This window comes from Parasteatoda tepidariorum, chromosome X1 (assembly GCF_043381705.1).
Source record: "Parasteatoda tepidariorum isolate YZ-2023 chromosome X1, CAS_Ptep_4.0, whole genome shotgun sequence".
Classification (NCBI taxonomy): domain Eukaryota; kingdom Metazoa; phylum Arthropoda; class Arachnida; order Araneae; family Theridiidae; genus Parasteatoda; species Parasteatoda tepidariorum.
The window spans coordinates 4,360,221-4,384,658 of NC_092214.1; the positions used below are offsets into that span (position 1 = coordinate 4,360,221).

Sequence of the window (24,438 nt, forward strand, 5' to 3'; positions counted from 1 at the left end):
AACGTCTTTGCTTCAAGATCCTAAAATAATTCAGCAAGCTCATCTTGCAGGTTGATCTCCATATTTTCAATTTGAGCAGAAAATGGCACAATAATCCAATCAGGGATGTCAATGTTTTCCAAATCAACAAAGCGCAGTTTAAAATCATCGCTCAATTTTTGAAGATGACCTGTATATATTTCCAAGTCTTCTTCTTTTTTTTCTAACTGTCGCAGATTTGAAAAATACTGATAATCCTTACGTAGCAATGAAGATCTAAATAAATTTAATTTTACTTGGAAGCCTAACAGTATTGTTTGAACTTCTATAATTGTTACATCTTTTCCATTCAGCTTTGTTTGAACATCATTAAATTTTCCAAATAAATCCGTTAAATAAAAAATGCGGTTCTTATTGTTTTGGAGAGAACAGGAACAGGGTTCAGGAACATCACTCAGAACAGGGTTTATTTCACTGAGAAATTTGGTCATGGAGTCATTTGGTCTACAAGCCTTTGCAAGCATACACTTCTAGACCACCATCTAACTTCGGTGTGCGGAAGTAATTGGTTAAATAACTCGTTGTTTTCCTCACAAAGTTTGGAAAATAATCTTGATTTAAGAGGTTGGGCTTTAATTTGATTGATACACTTAATACAAAACTGTAAAGCTTTATGTAACTCTGGACTCAGATATTTTGCTACTAAGTTGTTTCTATGCAACACACAATGAATAGTGCGTATACCGGGCACTTTTTCTTTGAGAAATGTAGTAAAACCTCGGTAACGTCCTACCATAGCAGGTGCCCCATCTGTGACTACCGCTATTATATTTTCAAGTGGAATATCATAATATATTTAAATATTCTTGAAAACTAAAAATTGTCTCTCTTTTCCATCAGTTTCAAGATATTTAGCAAATAAAAATTTATCAATGACTTGTCATTTCATTTTACTGAAATATCTAACGTTCACCATAAGAAAAGCAAAAACAGATTCATCAAGTTGAATAGAGAACTTGCAATTTTTTAGCTCTGAAACTACCGTATTTTCTATTTCTTCAGCCATTTCGTCAATACGCAGTTTTACAGAATTTGCACTTAATGGCAATGATTTTAAAACATTAACAGTCTTTTTTTCATTACATCCTGAATGACGTCGTTAATTGCAGGCATAGCAATTTCTTCAGCGATAGCGTGTGGTTTTCCCCTTCTTTGCAATATTAAGCGAAATCTTGTACGAAGCTATTGATCTTCCTTCAGTTTCAACTTCAGTAGACCGCTTTATAAGACTTCTTATAATTGGTTGACATGTGAATTTTTCTTTAAGTTTTTTGAAAAATTCAAGCTCTTTATTTTTTTTATCTGAGTGAACCCTATCACGATGATCTTTCAATCTTGACGGTTTCATGTAGTCATTTCCTTTTTTCGCATAGAAGACACATAGGAATCGTTTCATTTGTTTGTTATAAATGATGTCTGATATTAAGTCAATTGTAAAAAAATTCACACATTTTACCTACTCAATTAGGTATGTGTGATTTGCATATTAAGAACTGTTTTTTCTTCGACATCCAATCGACCCTTCCGATTCGGATCGACCCCCTGGCTCAGATCGACCCCCGCTTCTGTTAAATAGATACCTGGGGGTCTATATAGACCACTTTGGCGACCTCTGCTCTAACGGAAGGAAATTAACATTATTTACGTACATTTTGTTTATCATTAAAATAAAAATATATATTATAATTTATCATTTGTTAAAAATAGGAATTATAAATTATTATTTAGTTATAAAATATTCAATTTTTTTTAAAAAATAACATTTTGATGAATATAAATAACCTAATTTAAAAAAATTAAATTATTTTTTAATATTATTTTAAATATATTTCATAAAAAATATTTCTTAAAGGTAATTACTGTTAGTAAATTGCATTCGCGTTACTTGCAATTTCTTTATCTCTCTTGTTTTATAAATGTTCTTTTCTATCAGCAGATGGTAGTTCTCATAATTTTACCTTAATCACTTTTCTAAGAACTATCATTTGATATCAAAAAAACCTTTGAACTATTTGTTTTAATAAGCAAAAAAATAATATAAATTGATTCTGTACCTTTCAGACAAATCTAGTCTTCCAGAGTTAAAAAGGGTAAGAGATCAATTAATTGATTTTTATAATTAATGATTAGAATTAATTAATTTAATTAAATTTGATCAACATACAATAATAATAAAGTATAAAACCCAAAAATATATTCAATTTAATGATTCGTTAATTGCTTTTATTTTTATGGAACGATTTGTCTTATCCTTTTAATATTGTGATAATATTAGCGAAAATGTGTTACACTTATGTCTTATTTAATAAGAATATAACTTAATTGAGAGAGTAGTTTTTTTTTTTTTTTTTTTTTTTTTTTTTTTTTTTAAATCTTAAGAAGTTAATTTTAATAAGAAGTTTGGTTTATATAAATATAATCTAACATTATTTTTTAGATACTTCTAAGGGAAGAAATATGTTGTCATTATTTTGCCTCGTTTTAGTTTGTGGTAAGTTGGTTATATGTTTTTCATCTGCCTTTCTCTATCTTAATTAATTTTCTTTTTTACACATTAGTTTGTGAAAACATTAACAGAAAATCGTATTTTTGCGTTTTAATTTGGAAAAAAAAGTTAAGTGAGAAGAAATTAATAATTTATATATTTTTGAAACTAAAATTTCTATTTAAATTCTGAGTTTAAGAAAGTGCATGGAAATTTCTCCCTTGTGCATTGGGTGATATAGAGAGAATTGGGGTTGAGTACCCGTAAAGGATATCGCTTCTATCCTGAACAAAAATCTGAGTTAGAAGTTCAGAGAGAATTTTTCAAACTAAGTGTGAATATGCCCGACATTAAAAATGAAAGAAAATTTTATATTATTAATATAATTCCTTATCAATAGAAAACTGAACTCCAAACCTATTTAAGTGTTTTACAAATATGAACAAATTGACACGAATAACAATAACTAGACTAAATATTCAAAAATTAGAGATTACTGAATTTAACTCATTGTCGTCATTTTGTTACTATAGTACATACAGTTCCAATGAAAAATGCAAATATACTTACTTATCCTCTTCGTGCCGAACTGGCACAGATTTTTGCTCCACACACACAACTGTCCTTGGTTAGGCAACGTGCTTCTTCGCATCCAGTTAATCCTGCTGTACTAAAATCTTCTTTAGTGCATCTTTGCCATGTTAGTATCTGGCTCCCTCTTTTTCTCTTTCTGTTAGGCTCCCATGAGCTTGCAACATTTACAAGATTGTTTGTATCTGTTCTTAGTATATGGCCGTGCCATTTCTATCTTCGTTTTAAGATTTCTTCACTAACAGATGGGATAATAGCTTTTGTTACAAAGTCTTTATTTGTTATACTATTGGGCCAGAAGATTTTTAGTATTATTCTTAAGCATCTATTTTGAAAAGTTTCAAGTTCAAGTTTCAAGCCAGCATTCGGCACCATACGGAAGAATGGAACGCACGGTAAAAGTGCTGATATATTTTCAAATAAATGAACTAAATTAATTACCAAATGGTAAGTAAAGGGAACAACGAACCTTTAGAATGCAAAAAATGAAAATTTTTTATATTTTAAATATTTTATTTTTATACAGATGTCGGGTATACTCCCACAAATTACCGCACTACTAAGTTTTACTAAAAAGCTATTGACAATTTAGTGTGTTATTAATCAATACACGAGTAATTACACCAGATAAAAAGATAATATTAATTTTTGAAATGTTTGGTCATAAATAACGTTTAAAACAAATGTAGCATAAATGATTTTCAACGTTTTAGTTTAAAATAAAAAAATATTGAAAAAATAACTCTTTGTGTTTTAATAAAATCTTATGAAAATTAATTTTTTATTTATTTATTTTGTTCTGTGAACGCATCTTTTTGAAAGCATTTACTGTTGCATTTTTCTAAACCTTATTTGAGATCATATTTTTTCTAAATTGATTTTTTTTCTTAAAAGTTTACCGCAAGCAAATTATTTTTAATTAGGTGTAATTAAAAATGTGTTTTAATTAATAGGTCAATCTTTTATCCATTACTTGGCAATCTTTTTAATGAAACTTGGTACATTAGGTCTCTTGTATATCTAATCCATATAGGTGACTAACAATTCAATTCAAACTTCATTATTCAATCTAAATAGTCCTATAAAGCAATTTCTTATTTATTGTACTAAAACATACTAAACATTTTTGGTGTCCAAAAGAGGAGCATAACTGATGTTCCACTGAGCAAGAATAGCGGGAAACGTTATACAAGCGAGGGTAATATTGTTATATCTATAAGTTATATATATGAGAAAATATTGCAAAATAAGGGTATCAATAACTTTTATTATCCAAATAAGCAATTTGAAAGAAAACAACGCTAACTCATTGTTTATACTTTAGTGAATCAATTTCCATTAAGGCATCATTTCGTAGCTTAATAAATTCTATAGTTACATCTGGTAGCCACGCACAAATTGCCCATATATGTTGTGAGAATGTGGAAGAGTTGTAGTCTTAAAGAGTGCCAAGCACTACGGAAAGCTCCTTTCTATTCTGGAACATAATTGATGGGTGAGGAAGGAATGCAGTTTGTCTCCCAAGTATATACTACACATTTTCAAAAGAATTAAGATCAGGGGAGTAAGCAGGCCACTGAAGGCGCAGGATGTTTTCTCTTTCGAGGAAGTCGTTGTCCACACCATCGCATAGTGACTAGGCGCGTTATCTTCCATGAACTCTTGGTTGACCTTGTACTAAGTGTTGAGTAATATCTCCCTTGGATTAAAGCCTCTGTCACTGTCTTGAGATCACATACTGAGGATCATTCAGAATTTCAAAAAAATAATAATAATAATAAATAAAAATAAATAAATAAAATAAAATTAAAAAAAATTGGTTTGGGATCGACAACATTCCAGCATTTTAATATTTCTCCTTTTCAAAAACATGTCCATTCAACATTTTTGTGTCATCCTTCGGTCATTTTGATTATTTAGCAAGCTCCTTCGCCTAGCATCTGATATCCGTAAGGCACGTGAATCGGTTTCTTGATTTTATACTCTTTTTGTCATGCGCCCATCTTTTGAACATACCGATATGGACTGAAATGTTTTGTAAATGCATATTTCAAACAGTGATTCTCTACAAGTAAATTTGAACATTTTGACTTTTATTCATTCGCATTCTTCCACATTTAACTTTTAGGCACCAGTGTAACACTACCTTGGGGTTCAAGTATTTGTTTTTTTTTAATCTGGCTATTAATTGGTTGCAGCTCTTTTGTCAAGAAATTTAATTTTCTTTTAAAACAAAATATGAAAAGATAGTGCCTGAAAAGTATTTTCACAAATTTTCAAGCAAAATTTATGTAACTTTATACATTTGTTAGTCAATTTAATATGTTTTGATTAAATATGAATTTAATACATTTTTTCATAAAAATAAGCGCATTATACTTTTTTATAAACTCACATTTTTTCAAACTATATCTACTAATTTTTACAAGTTTTACTGAAGTGTATAACTTATTATTGTTTAGTGAAAAATGATTGTTATAACTGTGACTGTAATAAAAAATTAAATTTTATCTTCTTAAGTATATAGAGCTTAATTTGAATTTTATTTTATAACACATTAATAATATTGTAGCAATCTTTTTGTTTAAGCGAAAAATATGAAAATTTACGAAGTGAAAGATTTTACAATGGGCAATTTGTTAAATAAGTAATGAAACTTAAGTAAAATATATTTCTAGTTTTAACAATATAGGGGCTCGGACAAATGAGTAAGTTTTCGAATTCTTAGGTTAAATTACACGTAGAAAACCAATTCTGGTAAAATTACCATATTTGTATAGCAATGACATTTCTGGTAAAAAACAAAACAAAAACATAATTCTGATAATAAAACTGAAATATCCGTAGTAATAAAGCCAAAATATAGAAAAGACCAAATAATATTTAAACTATTTATTTGGTAATTTTTCCGTTCGTATTAAAACGGTTTACCGGAAATTTTGGTCTTCTATATTTTGGATCTTATTTGTCTTATTACACATTTAGTAAAAACGCAAAATTGTAAAGTAAATTTAACCAAATAAATGATTTTTATGCCATGTTCTGAGTTATCATGATAAAATTAACGCATGCTTCCAAACAGCATGGTGATAAAACGATATTTTATAGTCATTTTTACCTTAAGTTAATATCAAAAAATTACCTTGCTTTTTGGCTTTCTTATAGAGCCAGAAAATGGTAAATTTTACAATATTTTGGTAAAATTTACCGTGCAGAAAGAATAATTTTAGTTTGAAGAATGTGTTCTTTATGTTGAAAAAGCACTAGAATTACGTATCCAAAGAAAGGAATTAAAAAATACGCAAAAGAAAAATAATTTTGGGTTTCGCAGTTGTATGGGTCATATCCTTATACACTACATTTTAGGTGATGCATTCAGTTCATTTTTTGATTTCGGTAAAAAGATATTTAAAAATGTGATTAGTTTTTCATATCGTCTTAAATTTATACAACTCGAAGTATTTTCTATTTTGCCTTAAACAATTTGAGTAACTCACTATGCTGGCAATTATGAGATAAAAATCTTTCTTTCTATGAATTTATGTTGCTATTCATATAAACAAAAGAAAATTTATATATTACTTGATTCAATGTTTCTGTTATTTAGGGGATTGTGTTATTTACATTGGATGTTTTGTATAATAAATTTTTAAAAGTCTTGTCCAAAAATGTAGAAATAAAAAGACAAACTTACTAAACACTCAGGAATATCATTTCGATATTAAACCATATTATCGGACAAGTTTGCTGCAACCTTAATAAACTGTTAAAATAAACCTTGTTTTTGCCTAAGTTTTGTATTATGCTTCATATTATGTATCCATGTTATGTAATCAAGTTCAAAAAGCATAACAATATGGTTCATTTTGCAGAAAATATGAACGATAATATGGCACGACAAACTCCAAATTTTCTTCTGTAAAGCATGCACACTATCAGTCACAAAACAATACTTAAGTGGGAAAAAAAAGATTAAATTTTTCTAAATCTAACGAATTATCGTAATATTACGAAATCATATTCAAATCGTCTAATGCAATTTACTTGTTTGATTAAGTCGAAAAGAGGCACTGCTAATCTATGTTAAATAGACTGAAAAGAAAGTTGCGCAAAGATTGTTGATTTATCAAGATCAGTGTTAACTTATAACTTCAATTTGCAAATTGTTATTTTTATCTAAATATGGATTTTGCTTTGGTTAGTGACTACCAAACCGAATCGGTTTTTTCGTGTTATTTGGTTTGTGTGTTAGGATATTATTTATTAGTTTTTGCCAATTATTTAATTTGATTTGATTATTAATGTCGTGTTAGAGTCACACTATTTGGCAGTTGAAGACAAATAACAATCCATCCATAGTGATGATTCGAATACGATACTGATGTGTGTGCAGCTATTTTACCACTACAACTTAAGATGGTTGTAATGTCCCAAAAAATATTATTTGAATAAAAAAAATTAACCAGCAAATACTCATTTCCGAAAGTTTAATTCGCAAAGATTTTTTAAATTTTAAATATATTTTCTTTTGGAAACTCGCAAGTGCGTAATATAAATATTTCTGAGCTTATTTTTATTCTTGTTGTGCGTATGTTTTTTATGTTATCTTACTCAACAAACATTTATTTTGTGCTTAAATATTAAAAATTCCTATTTTAGGTGGCGCCTTGGCTGCACCATCTGGAAACCAGTACATGGATAATGTACTTCACACAACTCTTCAGAATGTTATAAAAAGTGAAAAGTTGGATCCTACGCATCTTCCTGACTACACTTTTGAGTATACAGATAAAATCTTCTTTACAAAAGTTCACGGGAAAGCTGAATACAGCGAAGGTTCTCTGAGTGGATTGTCTCAAGTTATAAGGATTTCAGAATGCCAGGGACCAACCAACATATCTTCTGTCACAGTAATCAATTGCACTCTATCCTTCAATATGTTACAAACCAGTTACAAAGGACGAGTAAAGTATGGAGTTCTTCCTAAAGTAACCATTGACGCTAATGGCAACACCTCCAATGCAATTGTAGATGTTTCAGTTTCCAAAGCTTTGCACGATAGTAAAGCTACTTTGAGGTCATACAAAGTCCGTCAAGTTCGAAGATTAGATACACATTTTACTGGATTAGGTCCTCTTAACAAACAGATGAAAGTTCTTGAAGAAAACTACAAGGGCCGGGTGACACAAGAGGTGATCAATGTTGTTCAGAACAGATTCCAGTATGCCCTTAACTTAGCTGTTGGACAAGTGCCAATGCCTCTTCGTTAAAAATAGTTTTATGCCAAAAAGCATTTTATAATAGACTTATATTTTGTATCACTTCAAATTGTTTGCAAAATAAATTTTTTTCAATAATTTTTTGAATGGACGTCTATTTTAATTCAACTATATCTGAGAAAAAAACAACACAATAATAGCATTTAGAAAAACAACAAAGACAACTGATTTAGAAAACCAAGATTAAGCAAGATATGATCATAAAAGAAAGTTAAAGATAGTTTTCCGAAGAGACGTAATAGTTTAAAATGTAAAGAGGCTTTTCAAAAAATTACATGATTTTTTAACATTCTCTTTACATTTTAAATTGTTATGTCATTGCACTGTTCTATTGCCAACAAAAGTAAAACATCTGAGATACCTCAGCGCAAGCATATATAACAATACATATATAACAAATAACAATGTGTATAAGATTTCTCTGATAATTTCTCTTCATAATAATATTTATCCTGAATAATTTACTTGCTCATTGGTTACAATTTTACTCATTTCCTAATTTTTTTTTACAAATATTTTATCTCAGAAATCATATATTAAAGCACGTAATATTTCTCCTGAATAAATTGATAGCTTATTAGTTTCACTTTTAATTATTTCCTATAGGTGAGAGTAAGGTGAAACCACAGGTACTTCGATTTTTTCGAAATTAGTTTTTTTTTCTAGCGGATTAACTCTGAATTTGACCTAACTAGTCAAGAAGAAGGATCTACCATATTGGCATGCTATTGTTGCTCTTGTGTAGTTTTACTTTGTCAATTCTATAATGTTCTCTTGTTTTAAACTATTTTTATTAATTGATCATTACAACTGTAAAAATTATTTCTTATCCTGATTATTATACGTTTACTAAAGATTCAAACCCTTATAAGGAATAAGAATTTTGCCCAATAAGCAGCACTGCTGTTCGGTTCGTTTCGAGATTCTCTGCTTTCGAGGTAAGACCGGATATCTCCTCTCCCCCTAATGTCTCCCAACCAAGCTCAGCCCACGAAAGCTGCAGTGCAGCGGAGGAAGAAGACAATTACATCCAAGACTGGACAAAGGTTTTACAGGCCTCAGTACAAAATTTATTCCGGGGTCCTGTCCTCATAACGCAAAAGGCCTTATTTTTTTATTTAGTAGAATGTTTAAAGATCTCTTATATAAAATTAATAATTTTATATAGATATAAAAAAATTCTCTGCCATTTTCTTTTGAAAACACATTGATAAACACTATATTTTTTGTAAAGACCTTTGGCCGGGCCCTCAGCCACTCTAGGTCAACTGTCCCTCTCTTTTCTTTCTTCTCCCTTGACAATAGCTTTAACTGCATCACATGTACATTACATGCATTCCTTCTTAAATTGTAAGATGAAATAGAAATATTCGTTGTTTATTTACTGAATTTCTAGTACTTCAAAATTTCCCATAGAGTTAGCATGTGAACCTGGTTTTACCTCACTAATAGAGTAAAACCGGGTAATTTGAATTTTTCTAGAAGAAAATATCATTTATAAAGAAAGTAGTACACCTAGTGTAGTATAGTAGTACACCTAAATTTCGAGAAAGATATATATGGTATGCAACTAAACAATGTTAAATCAGACAGATTTTTGGTCAAACAGGCCTTCAAAACTTATCTCACCCGGAATTACCCCACCTTTCTCTCTAAATATTTATATTTAAAAAAAAAATTTTTTTTTTTAGAAATCAATAAAAATATCAATGTTAAAGCATCTTTAATAGTTACTTTTGCCCATACCGTAAAATGCTTCTAAGTGAGACAATAAGTAAAGAAGTGACAAAATTTTAACAAATATGGTATTTTGCCTAAGATTAGTTGATAATAACATCATTATTTGTTTTTCAAATTAAATCTTTTGAAAGGCCATGAGCTATGAAATAAAAATTTAATTAAAAAAGTAAAATAAAATTATAGAAGGAGAGCAGTTGTGACGACAAATAATAGCAAACTTTTAAACTGATTTGGTTGCAAAAAAATCATTAACCTGTAATCTGAAAATTAATTATTTTTCACCTGTTTGTACTAATAAGAGGTCATATAAATGATAATTCCTATTTGGTTCAACTGGTGGTCCTTTTCCTATTCAATCTAAAATAATTTATAGTGGCAGAGAAAACTAAAGGGCAAAGTTTTTTCTGAAAAGAAAGTTCTATGGAAAAATCTATTAAATATTTCGTGTAACCTTAATATATAGCTACATATATGTATGCAGCTTAATATACAATGATATATATATANTGGACCCCTTAAATACTACTATAATTTATAAATTTATTGCTTTCAAAATATCTAATTGCACGGCTTTAATAGTTTAATCGTTGTAAGAAAAATAAATTAATAAGGAGAAATGAGTAGAAAAGTCAAATAATCTAATGAATAACCTATGTTATGCTATCTCCGTCTTTTTAATGTTTTCAATTAAATGTGATTTTTAATACTTTATCTTATTTCTTTTAATAAAGTTGTGGTCCATGGCTGGCAGAGATCTGCAATGCATAATATTGGGTTAGAAGATTACAGAGAGGGATCAACTTTAAACTTTTATAGAAACCATAATTTTCCATAGATTTAATTTCTTTAAGTGATTTTTAAAAATTAAAAAAAAACTGAATACATATTCTTTAAATATCATAAAAATAATGTATTTCTTAAAAATATTCTTTAAATATCATAAAAATAATGTATTTTTAAAAAATATTTTTTAAATATGATTATAATATTTTTAGCTATTTTAAAAATATTTTTTATACTAACAACTTTATTTATAAAATTAAGTTTTTAATTTTAAGTTTTAATGATTTTTTACGTGATTTTATTCTAATTTGATGAATAATTTAAAAAAAGAAATATTTTAATCTTAAAGATTTGCATTGCGAAATAAATATCTTAATGATAAATGAACAAAAATTGAGACTTTCTGAGAAAAAAATTGGAAAAGTGTAACTTCAACCGACTTGAGAAATATTAGCAATAAGTAATATTTAAGTAAAAAAAAACATGCTTACATTTTACAAGAATTTTGAGATCTTATAATGCTGAGGATTGATTTTTTTATTATAAAGTTCCAAGAATTATATCATTATATTTGCTAATAATTAAAAATTGAATGGAGCACTGAGTCTTATTGATTACCAATTAAATATGTTTAAAGTTGAATGAAAATGACAGAAAGAAATCTGGTTAACCAAGGTTAGTTTTGCTCATTTTGGGCGAAATATAAGTCTTCGATTATTGCAATTTATTGTAACACCTTAAATCTATTTCCTTCTTATCTAAAAAGTACTATAAGGGTCCTCAAAATGATTTTTTTCTTATTCCAAATCTTTAAATATAGATAGTAAATCGATATTACTTTTTAAAGATAAAATGTTTTTTAAAATCTTCCAAACATGATATGAAACAGATGTTATTGAGAGCAAAGAATGTAATGTCTGTTATCTTTCTAGAAAGATGAATTTCATTATTGATGGCAAGTAAACATGTTTTTGAGTATCAAATAAACCTTAAAAAAATTCAGGACGGTATTATATATTTTGTTTTTTGTAAAATAATTTTTAGATTTCATAAGTTAATCGTAAAGTGAATAAAAAAACAAAGACCTTGTGAAAATAATATGTGATTTGGTAAATTGCATGTTGTTGTTGTTTTTTTTAGCATGTGTTCTAAAATAAAAATAGGAAATCAAGATCTTACTAATAAAGTTATGTCAAATAGGAAATAATTACACAACACTAATATGGTTTAAGTTGCAAAAGCTTGAAAAGTGTATAAAAAAGTTTTACAGTGCAGTAACATTTGTTTAATAAATTCCTCCAGAATGTCTGAGGCCACTATTTTTCCCATCACAAAGTTAAGCCAATATAACCATTTATCCAGTTTTTTTCCTTGCTAAATAAAATGTACACGTACAGTGCGAAAAAAATAGTGCAACTGAATGATTTTTGTTGTAATGTTTGAATATTCATATGGTAAGATGCAATCTTAATGGTTCAAAGATCTAATCTTAAATACGTGAGCCGCAATAGCTCAGGGGATAGAGTGTTCACCTTCCAATGAGGTTCGAATCCTGGAGATGGCTGGTTGTCACGAATTCGCATCCACCTTGCACCAACTACAGTGCTGATGTGAAATATTCTGAGTGGTAGACGGATCATGGGTTAAAGTTCCTTTGCTGTCAGGCTAACCGTGGGCGGATCTCGGGGTCTTCCTCTCCGTGTAACGCAAATGCGAGTTAGTTCCATCAAAAAGTCCTCCATGAAGGCAAGTTTTTCCGAATATTTGATACAGGAGTTCCCTTGTCTTCTGTACCGGGTTCAAAATTACAAGGCTACGGAGTTGAACATTAGTAGTCGTAAACCCAAGAAATTGGGTCGGCTGTTCAATGACGATTATAAAATTATAAATCTTAAATACGTTAAGTTGCTTATACAGGCAATAATTTTAGGCACAAAATCAGATATGAGATTTGGATTCTTGACCTTCAAAATATAGGGTGGGGGTAGCCGCACTCTGGAAAATATGTTCAATATAGGTTAATCAGGAGCGTCAAGAGTTTGGACCCCTTAAATACTACTATTGGCATATTTTGCCATATCTCTAAAAGCATTCAACCTTTTTACTCCTAATTATAAAATTCGTTTGACCATAGATCATTCAATAAAAAAATACTAATAATTATCTTTTGTTATTTAATTCGAAAAATAAAATATTCGAAAAATTGAATTGTAAGGTTAACAAAGCTTAAATTATTTTCGTCTTTGAGTTTCAAATGATTAAATACAAAATTTTTATGATGGTTCAGATTGTTTATATTTTGCAGTTTGTCCTTTAAAATAAATTAAAAATATATATACCTTCTAATTCAAGTATATCTTTACTTATCTTTAAATTAAGCAATTAAAATAATTCATTATTATTACAAATTACTTTTTGTTTGGAATTATCTTTGAACAAAAACTTTTTATAATTATGTGCAAAAAGTTTTAATTTGCTTAAGTTCTTCCAGATTTCAGAGATATGGTGAATATATATCCTGGTTTTTCTGCTCATTACACAGTGAGCTCATTACACACACATTTATGAGTCAAGTTGAAGAACTGGTAGAACAATTTAAAGAAGGACATTACAAAATGCATTCATTGTAGCGTGGAATTTACGATTTTGAATCCTTTAATGAGTCTTGATGTATCTTTTTGACAAGGATGTATCTTTGTGTTATTGTTGTTAAATTTTACAAGGGCTTATCAGCTGAACTTTGCAATGAGTACACAAATCTGCATTGGTATGTGTAACAATAAATAATAAAATTTAAATAAATAAGTATTAATGAATACATATAAATATATATAAATATAAATAAATAAATAAATATAAGTTTGCAGCGTGATTCAAACCCGCTACCTTTAAGCTATAGCTTTGGTATGGTAGGACAGCCTGATACGTAACAGTTAAATTACTGATTCAGTTCAGTCTTGTTCAGTCATTTGAATATTTACAAATGCACTTTTTTTTCTATAGTTTTAAAGGTCGTTGGCAAATGCTAGCTTATAGTTTACATAGAAACAAAAAAATAATTACTGACAGAGAACTAATTTAAGCGTTTATTAAATAAAATAGAGGTTATTAAACTGAACATTTCGCGCTACTTAAAATTATACTAAAACTGTTAAAATTATTGATTTTTGTTTTGAAAAATTATCTGACTTTATCTATCAAATTTACAACCAAACAGCATGGTAATAAAACCATATTTTATTTGTAATTTTACCATAAGTCATGATCAAAGTATTGAAAAAAATCATCGTACTGTTTTATGTTTCCTTAGCGACAGAAAACACGATAAATTTTACCATATTCTAGTAGTGTTGACCATACTGATTTTTCTCAGTGTTTGTGAAATGTTTAAACCAATTTAATAGTGAAAAAATTAGATAGATTTAGAATAATTTTGCATCAAATAATATAAAACATAACGAAAATTTAAAAAATGAGCTGATACAACTAAATATTTAAATGAAATATATATACTGTTTTTGATTTACCCCTTCCGGGCTGATGAAAGGAAAAAGAAGCGCTTTCTCAGGCCTGCAAGCTCTGAAAGTATACGTAATAAAGAATACGTATATGTACTATGATACGTACTAATATGAAATGTAATACGAGATTACCAAATAACATCAGGTTCGTGTGGTTTTGGGCTGTTAGAATCAAAAATGCTCGTTTCATATTTGATACCATAGACGTGAATGGAAAAATCACGTGAATACGTATATTTGATCAAAGTCCTGAATGGTTCATACTATAAATTTGATTACAATAAATGGTAACAGGTTGTTAAGCGAATTAACAAAACAGTGGGTTATGAGATAAAATGTTCGCAACTTTATAAAATTTACTATAACGACTGGTTTTGATTCCCAATGACTAATAAGTCTGACTGAACCGCGATGGCTCATGGGATAGAACAGTGGTTACCAATTGGTGGCCTGCGAATCCTTTTTTTTTTGTGGCCCACGAACTAAAATATATTAGTTGTCATTTTTTGGGGGACAATTTTCGTAAAAAATCTATATGGGTTTAAAATACTTTTCACTTTAAAAAGAAAACCTAATTTCTTCGTTTCTGTAAATTTAACATACCAACGGTGCAAAACATTTACTTCTCAGGTTTTTGCATCCAAGAAAATATTTATTCAAATAAAAAAATAATCGGGTATTGTTGCTCTTTTTATTTCGTTCTTTTTTTTCTTCTTTTTTTTTGTATTTTGTGAATATAATTTAGCATGTGCGTATCAGAAATTTTCTTGAAGAAATTCTCCGATTTCACTTTTTGAAACCACTCATTTTGGACGAAATTATTTGTATCTGTAAATTTAAATTTTAAAATGTAAATATCTATTCTCTGATGGTTGCAGCAGATAAATCTCAATTCTCTCATTGAACATTTTGTGTGCTACTATGTAAGTTTTAATACCAACCTTTTTAAAGTTTCATATCTTACTATTTTGACATCTGCACATTAATTGTTTAATACATAGGTGCACTTTAAAGTTATTGTAGTCAGAATTTTTTAATATGCAATTAAATATTTTTAAAAATCTACTTCTTATTTTAATTTGTAATTTAATACTTTTGTTTTGTACAACTTGATAAAAATCTGGCAGTAATATTTAATGTTCCTTCAAACATAAGATACTTCTATATAAAATCTTATTAAAGTTGCGGTCCGCCATTTGACTCATGTTTTTAATTGTTGCCTCCGGCCTCATGTAAGTTGGAAACCCCTGGGATAGAGCTTTCGCCTTCCAATGAGGTGAACCTGGTTAGAATCCCGACATGGCTGGTCGATATGAATTCTGCAACTGGCTTGCACCGACCACAGTGCTGACGTGAAATATCCTCAGTGGTAGACGGATCATGGGGATAGAGTCCCCTTGCAGTCAGACTAGCCTTGGGTGTTTCTCGCGGTCTTCCTCTCCATGTAAGGCAAATGCAAGCTAGTTCCATCAAAAAGTCCTCCGCGAAGGCAAATTTCTCCCAAAACTTGATCCAGGAGTTCCCTTGTCTTCTGGATTGGGTTCAAAATTACAAGGCGTCATAGTTGAACATTAGTAGTCGTAAAACCAAAAATTGGACCGACTGTTCAACGACGATTTTAAAATATAATAAGTCTGGCTTACGTTTTAATATATGTTTTCTTCTTGAATTACGCTTTCTAATAAGTCATTATATTTATTATTGGTTCTTTATACTAGTTACTGAAACTAAGTAATTTCATTTAATCATATTAATCAATAGTTAGTATTATGCACAATTCAGTTGGAGTATTTCCCGATTATGAGGGCATTTGTCGCAAATTAGAAAATTGGGGACTCGCTAATTGGGAATTTCAGTTAGCCTAATATGTTATCTATTTAAAATATTATTTATGTGGTGGAGGAAAATTTGGCATAAAACTAATGAGAAAATGAAGTACTTCAATAATTTTTGCTTAGGTGTTGCTAATCAATCATACAAAATATTTTAACTCCTTGGTTGTTTGGATAAAAATTACTTTATCTATACGACATTATAAAGTTTCTAGAAGAAATGATCCTTTAATTTTAAAAGTAAGATAAAAATAATTATGACTCATTTAAAATTCACAGAATGTCAATAAATTGAATATCGAAACACTAAAAATGATAGCAACTATTGCACCATTTCAGTTGAAAAAGCTTTTATGTATTTACGTTTTTTATTATTCAACTTATCTAGGAACTCAAAATGATATTTTAAGAGGTAAGAGCTTCTTGAAATAAGGTGTAATCAGTTTACATTATTATCTCGGAAAATACGTCAAATATTTGATAAGTAAAAAAATGTTTGAAATAAAAGCTTACACAAATGCATACTTTATTCCAGAGCTGGAACAATCATACAAGTCAAGTAAGTTCAATTTACCTTAGTACCTGTCTCATATTGTAAAACATTAAAATATTTTTCAAATTTATTACAAAAGAGTGACATAATAATACGGATAATATTATAATTAAATGAATAGATATTAGTATCTTAAATATATATTTAAATAGTACTTAAGCAAATATCAGCCAGCATAAGCGTGATTCAAAATTAAGTTATTGGTTATTGAGTTAATTTTCGCTATGCAGAATATATTTATATATTTCCTCTCCCTAACTTATTTTTTAAGTTAATGAAAAATTGGTTTATATTGATGGTTTAGGCATTTTCTGAGATAACAAGATCAAAGAGTTAAATTAAGAGAATCAAGAGAAAAAAATAACAAGATCAAAGAGTTAAATTTCACAAAAAAATTTTTGAACAATATTAGAGCTTAAAATCATACATATTTTTACAATTTTGCAACTCGTTAAAATGTAAAAATTCGAAAAAATTTAAAACTTGAAAGAATTCTATGCAACATATTAAACAATTTCACTGACTTATACGATTTCTCTCTTTCATTTGATGATGTATTTTAATCATTAAAATAAACAAATAACAAAACAATTCTATAAAATGTGACATACTAATAACTAAATTTATTGAATTTTATGAAAAAGAAATTGAGTCTTGCTCAATTTTTGAAATGAATAATTTATTGTAAAATTGCTGAAATTTATACAGTTTTAAGACTTTTTCGATTATTTTGTCAATTTTTGCGTTTTAATATTTGCTTATAAAAGCAAATTTTTTTTTGATAAAATGTGCAAATCAGAAAATATTTAAACTGAAGTCATGACCTTGAAATATAAACTAATATATTTTGGATTCAGTTTCAAAATTATGCTTTAAAATACAAGGAATTCTTACATGAGTTTACAAATCACTCAATGTTATTGATAAATTCCAATACTGAACATTGGAGACCATTTTGTCGTTTAAAATTACATAATTTAAAATGGTGCAAAAATTTGTATAATTTACCTTTCAAAATTGCTTTGTTGTCACAATAACTTAAATTATAAAAAAATTTAATAATTATTATAATAATTGATTAATAAAAAAATAATCCAAAAAAATTATATTTTGCTTAAATTTATTTCTGCTTAAAATTTTTTTACAATTGCGCTATTTTTTTTTTGAAATTGTCCTAATAAATGCCATAAATATAGTGAAACAAGAAAAAAGTATAAATATAGAATTAACATTACTTGGGCAAAACTCTCGACCGTTTGATTAAACTATTATTTTCTAGGTTGCAACAACCGCTCCCCCTTTATTGACGGTATGTTTTTTAACATCATTATCCGAACAGATTAAAAAAAGTCATATTATTAATTATTCAGGGGAAGTACGTTTTTGTGACCGATTTCTTAAATAAATTTAGTCTGCACTAATTATTTATGTCATTTTAAGTCTATCCTTTAAAACATTAATATTTCCTGTTATATGGTTGTTCGATTATAAGCTCAAAATTTAATAAGGGGTTCCATTTTTCTTAGGGAAAGGAGTACTGAACATTTAAGTTTTTATATCTTCTTAGACATAAAATATATATGAGTTAAATCATGTATTAAAATATTTTTATGCCATAGAATAAAACAATTTCTCTCAATTGCAACTTAAAATGATTCATATAAATATGTTTATATATGCATTTATGACAGTCATGTGTTTATTAAATTAATATATAGTATATATTAGGTAAAATTTGCAATAAAAATATATTATAAAAATCTTGTATATATAAGAATTTATTAATTAAGATAGTAAGTTGAGTAAGTAAGAAAAATGTTTCTTCGACGATGAAATGTATATATATATTTAATTTCACTAACGCTTACAGTTTAAGTTGATCCAGTGACTAAAAGCATTTTTTCTAAAACCTAAAAGAAACAAAAATCTGTTAAGTCTGTGTTATTTTCTTCACAATTGTTTGAATCATTTCGCAATCGGAAAGATAGCGTGTTTATGTGACTGCAAATTGCGATTTTTTTTTTTTGGATAACATCTGGATTCTTAAGCTTTACAATTGAAGTTCAATACAGCATTATCTGACCACCTGTTATCCTATTTTTTTTTACCTGAATATAAAAATTGACTTGGGTTTTTTCATATTTATTTGATGTTTCCTACTTAAACTTGAAAGAGTTAAAAGCGAAAATCACTTGTGCAATCCTTAGAGACAGGAGAAATACTTGAACATAATCTCATGTAAAAATTTCAAGTTTTCTATCCTTTTAACAAATTTGAAGCAAATTTTAATTAATTAATTTATTTATTAACTAGTTTAAGAAGAATACAAGAGTTAATGATGTTTTCTGCAGTTTTTGCACTTCTCTTCACCGTAGGTAAGTGTTTTTTTATTTTCTCAATTTAAATCATTACATTATGTAATATAATATTATATTATATTATATTATATTATATTATATTATATTATATTATATTATNAACGATACATTTTAAAATAAACTTATTTAAATCGGGTTCTATACGTATTTTACAATGACTGTTTCTTGGAGAAAATGACACGAATTGACTATTTTATTTTATATTATATTATATTATATAATATTATATTATATTTTTTCTCAGAAAAGGCTTGAATTTTTTCACAAACTTTTACTGTATGATAAATGTTAAAGCTGGTTTGACACAGCATTAAAAAATTAATAATATTACTTATCGGTAATTTAGTAAGCTATAATATAATAAAGTTGTTAAAATGATGGTAAAATAATTTTATAATTCTAGCTATAGTACTAATTAAAATTTATGAAATTATAGTGATGTTAATTCATCAGCAGCGAAGATTCCTCAAATAATGTCTTTAGTAATTATTTGATTATAACATAATATTATTCTTTTGAAAGAAAGAAAAAAACAATGTTTGAGTTACAAATAATAGAAGTCTATCTTTCGTTTAAACTCTATAACCTTTAAACTATTTCTCAAAACATTTTGGCTCCTTTACTAATGCTTGTATTCGCTTTGTCGTGACAATGAATTTTAACAATTTTCCCTTGTGGATCTACGGTCTAAGTTGGAGTTAATACTTCTAAAACTCATTAATTTTACTAATTTTTATATGAATTAAACTAAATTGCACTATTCAATTATCGGAATACTTGCTTTTGAATATCACTAAGGATAGTACTTGGTCACCAATATTTTGGTAAGTTTTCTAGTTTGAATCCGAAACAGGCAAAGCTCGCATATTTTCTAATGGCCAAGAAAAATTGGGCAAGAAGAAAATTGAGCATTTCTTTCAGAAAACAAGAATGACTTTCTTCTATCGCTATTTAAGGCTTGGAGTTTTGGTGAGCAAGATGCAAAAATTAATGTTCAGGGGTTTTGCAATTTTTGCTTCTCTAGAATTGCTATATTACTTATAAATTAGAGGGTATCGATTTTTTTATTAGATATCAATCGATTATTTGGTTGATTCCTCAGAACCTTCATAGTTTCACTTCTTACAAATCAATAAAAATGATTATAATTTCTTTTCCCAAATAATGTTAGTTGCTTTTTTTTGGGGGGGGGGGGATAAACTTATAAAATTATTGGAAAAATAAATACGAATATTACATGGTGTTTAAAAGAAATAAGATTCAGAGTTGTCAAGTGCAGAGTTGTCAAGTTATCCGTATTTCTCTTTAAAACCAAATTTAAATTTAGGGTTCTTTAAACAGAATTATTTTGTATATCATTTTTCTTTTTTTTCTGTTTCACTTACGTTTAAGAGATCGAGAAGTTCGAGAAGTGAAGTACTCATGTCTGTTTGAATTATTAGTAGTATTGAAATGAAAATTATAATATAATCTGGCTAGTAAAATGAAAAAAAAAATTGTTTAATAAAGTTCTTCCTTTATATCTCTAAAAAGAATTTTTAAGTTGACTTAGTTTTTGAAATCTTGACCAGAATTTGATCTTAAAAGTTGATATTTCCTGGAACAGAACATGAACTTAGAACTAATAATTAAAACTAAAGAAATCTTGCAAATAATCATAATGAAAATCTTTGTAAAATAATGAGTATTTTCGTAACATTAAAGAGAGTAAAATTACAATCGATTTAACTAACTTTTGCAATTATTAAAGTCTCGATTAAGAAGTTTTTTTTATCATCCAAAACCAACCTTTAAAATATTCTTTACTTCAAAAAAGTAGCAGAAATGCATAAAAAAAATCTTAATTATGAACTGTTTTTGATTAAAAAGATATTTAAGCTTTAATTTTATTGGTCAAATATGCATATTAAATTAAGCACTTATTCTTTTCAGGTTTGACGTATGGATCACCCATTGCTAATCAGTACATCGATAGCGTTTTGAATGTAGCTCTGAGAAATGAAATTAGATCTGCAAGTCTTGATCCTGCTGTACTAAATGACTTTCAAACTGAATTCCAGGACAAAGTTGCAATAATTGGAAAAGTAAAAGGCAAGGCAGAATATTCCAAAGGTACACTTAGTGGTCTTTCTCAAGCTCGCCGTTTTTCAGAATGCCAAGGACCTTATTATAGCTTTGGTGCTAAAAGTATCAATTGCACAATTACATTTAATACTTTGCATATAAATTATGAAGGGAAACTTAAGTATGGTAAAGTACCAAAAGTTAACATCAAAGGAAAGGGTGACGTTACAAACACAGTTATTTTTATTGAAGTGACCAGCCAAGGTGGATATCCAACCCTGAAAAATTTTCTTTTCCAACAAATTGGATTCATGAAAGTCACATTTACTGGATTAGGTCCACTGAACAAGTTTACAAAGTTTTTAGAAGATGGCTATAAATCTCACGTTGAAGCTCAGGTTTTTAATTCCGTTAGTCAAAGATTTCAATACGCAATGAGTAGAGCTGTGGCCTCAGTACCAATGCCAAATTAATGTTATACGAGCATGATTATTTGTTGGATTCTCAGGTATACCTTTACGAATAAAGATTTAACATTGTGAAAAACTGTTTTGCTTTATTGCTCTTGTACATTGTTTGTATAGTTTATTACTTTAACTGTAATTTTTTTAAGATGAAATTAAAAATTGCTTTTTTGCTGTAAAAATATCATTGTCTCATTCTTTAATTTTAAATCATTCTCTTTTTAAATTTAAACTCTAATATTGAACCATTGCATTTTGTTTTAGTAGCATTTACCTAATTTGACAAAAATAATGCCTTCAACCATTAAATTTTAATTTCCATATTTTTACGAGTTTAAATGAGCACATTTTTTAGTTTATCATTTTTACGAGCCAATTTTTAAGCGTTTAAAAATAGTCCATTTTGGAACGAATTTTGAAACATATTTATAAAATATCTTATTTGTTTTCCTCCTCGTGTTATTTTCTTCTTTTTATAGTGTTTATGCAATTTTAATATAATATTAAATCAATTATAACACGTCAAATTTGCACTTTTATTTAACATATTACTTATTTAAATACCAACATTTTCACGCAGCGTAAGTATCTTATTTTTAACAACATTTTTCTTAAATGAAAACTATTGTTCACTGATCAATAATTATATAAAATATCATTTAACTTTTCGTTAAAAAAATTAATTTAGTTCCAATTAACTGTTTTTTTTCTATTTTAAACAATATAAATAATAAAAATATGCTCGATTTGAGCAAGTGACTGGAGGTTTTATTTATTAAAAAAAGACAATAAATTTCAACTTTTATTGCAGATTAAACAATTATCGAATTATTATTAGTAACTTAAAAATATTAATTTCTTAAAACAATCTAATATAAAATATGAAATCCAGTTCCAATACATATAATTTTGTAAATTGTGATAAAAATAAGGTAAAAATGTAGTAAATAAATTCCTGAAGAGAATATGTCGAATCTTAAAATTTAATTACTTTAATTGAACAAAATACATGGAAATATAGGTACCAACTTAAGTTGCTATTTATAATGATTTTTGAGGGATTATGAGGCTATAGGGATTTAAATACTTCTGAAAAATCTCGAAAAAAAAAGTTGTGCACATGCCTTTGGTATTTATTAGATTTCTTTCTTTTAGGGACGTATGTGAAACTTTAAAAAATATGTGCAAATGCTTTTTAACCCGTCAAGCAAATTTAGAAGAGAAAAATATTGATTGACAGCAAACATAATGGAAAAAGTATAGTTAATGTACATCAGAAAAGAAATTTAAAGTAAATAATAAAACCACATTAAAAAGGTTGACCTCATATATACTTAGTACCTCAGATATGAAGTTTTAGTTCTCCTTACAGTGCTTGTGAAACTTGTGCTAAAGAACGGGAGCATTTCATTTTCTACGGAAATAAAAAATAATGTGCATTCTCTTTGTGTTGCAAATGAAGTGTGTTATTTCTTATCAAAAAATTGAAATATTGTTTCTCGTTATCTTACAAGCTTAAATTAATTTTGAAATTATTCAAGGACTTTTTGTTCAATTAAATAAAATAAAGCAATGAAATGAAATAAAATAAAGCAATGAAATAAATGTGTTTTTATATTTAAAGTGTTTTTGACTATTAAATATTAATTAGTTGCAGAATAAATATTGTTACTTAGAGACAAATACTTACTTTAATGAGATTAAATTATAAAATAAGTGTTGCCATAAAATATGAAAACATGTGTAGCCATGAAATATGAAAATATTTGTTGCCATAAAATATGAAAATATGTGTTGCCAGTAAGCAAACAAAAATGAATTAAATAATTAAAAAATGTGACTACACTGTAAAGAGTTTAGTTTCAGTACTAAATTATTAAGCGAATTTAGATGCAAGAATGCTAATTGTCATAATTATTAGAATTGTTTTATTTCATTTTGACTTTAGATTGATCAACAACGTCACAATCAAATAATTTAAACGCATGTTCTTTGACTACAAAAAATAACGTAACATCAAATATCAATGAAAGAAAAATACAATATATCCAGTTTTTTGAAAAAATGAGAATTATTTCATTAATTATTATTTAAGGTGTATTTATCTATTAAATATTAACTAGTTGCAGAATAAATATTGTTAAGACAAATATTTACTTTAATGGAATAAAATTTTAAAATATGTGTTGCCATAAAATATGAAAATATGTCTTGTCAGTAAACAAACAAAAATGAATTAAAAAATAAAAAAAATAGGTGACTACTCTGCAAAAATTTTAGTTTCAGTACAACTTATTATTAAACGAATTTAGATGCAAGAAAGCTAATTGTTATAATTATTACATTAGTTTTCCATCCTTTAGACTTCAGATTGATCAACAGCGTCGCAATAAAATAATTCAAACACATGTTCTTCGACTACAAAATATAACGCAAAATCAAATATCAATGAAATGAAAATACAATATTTTCAGTTTATTGAAAAAATGAGAAACAGTTATCCCATTAATTATGACGTACTGTATTATATTTTAATTCATTTCTTGGAATATAAACAAAAGAAAGGTTTTTTACTGTGTGTTTTTATTTTTTTACATCTTAGTTCGATGCAACGATTCTTGAAATCCAACCTTGGAAAAACATTTTTGGTGCGCTTTGAGATTTTATTATTATCTTTGCATAAAAGACGAAACATAAATTTTAGTGGTT

The 24,438-nt window shown here is 27.6% G+C and overlaps 2 protein-coding genes across 4 annotated transcripts in view; both read left to right on the forward strand.

Moving 5' to 3' along the window:
- The window catches only part of LOC107450407 (uncharacterized), a 477,566-nt gene extending 455,655 nt beyond the window's left edge, over window positions 1–21,911 (forward strand). The window contains exons 1-3 of one of the 3 annotated variants that reach the window (XM_016066199.3): window positions 16,602–16,829; window positions 19,137–19,198; window positions 21,134–21,911. In XM_016066199.3, coding sequence (XP_015921685.1) covers window positions 19,159–19,198; window positions 21,134–21,738 — 645 coding nt within the window. In that variant the 5' untranslated portion in view covers window positions 16,602–16,829; window positions 19,137–19,158 and the 3' untranslated portion in view covers window positions 21,739–21,911. Of the gene's footprint in view, window positions 1–16,601; window positions 16,830–19,042; window positions 19,062–19,136; window positions 19,199–21,133 lie in introns of those variants that run through there. The other 2 variants (XM_071187303.1, XM_071187302.1) reach the window with 2 other exon arrangements.
- On the forward strand, window positions 2,033–8,472 carry LOC107450400 (uncharacterized). Its single transcript, XM_016066186.3, has 3 exons — window positions 2,033–2,129; window positions 2,477–2,530; window positions 7,775–8,472. Exons 2-3 carry the CDS (start codon window positions 2,497–2,499, stop codon window positions 8,383–8,385), a joined length of 645 nt encoding a protein of 214 aa, XP_015921672.1. The 5' UTR covers window positions 2,033–2,129; window positions 2,477–2,496; the 3' UTR covers window positions 8,386–8,472.
- Window positions 21,912–24,438: the final 2,527 nt, after the last annotated feature.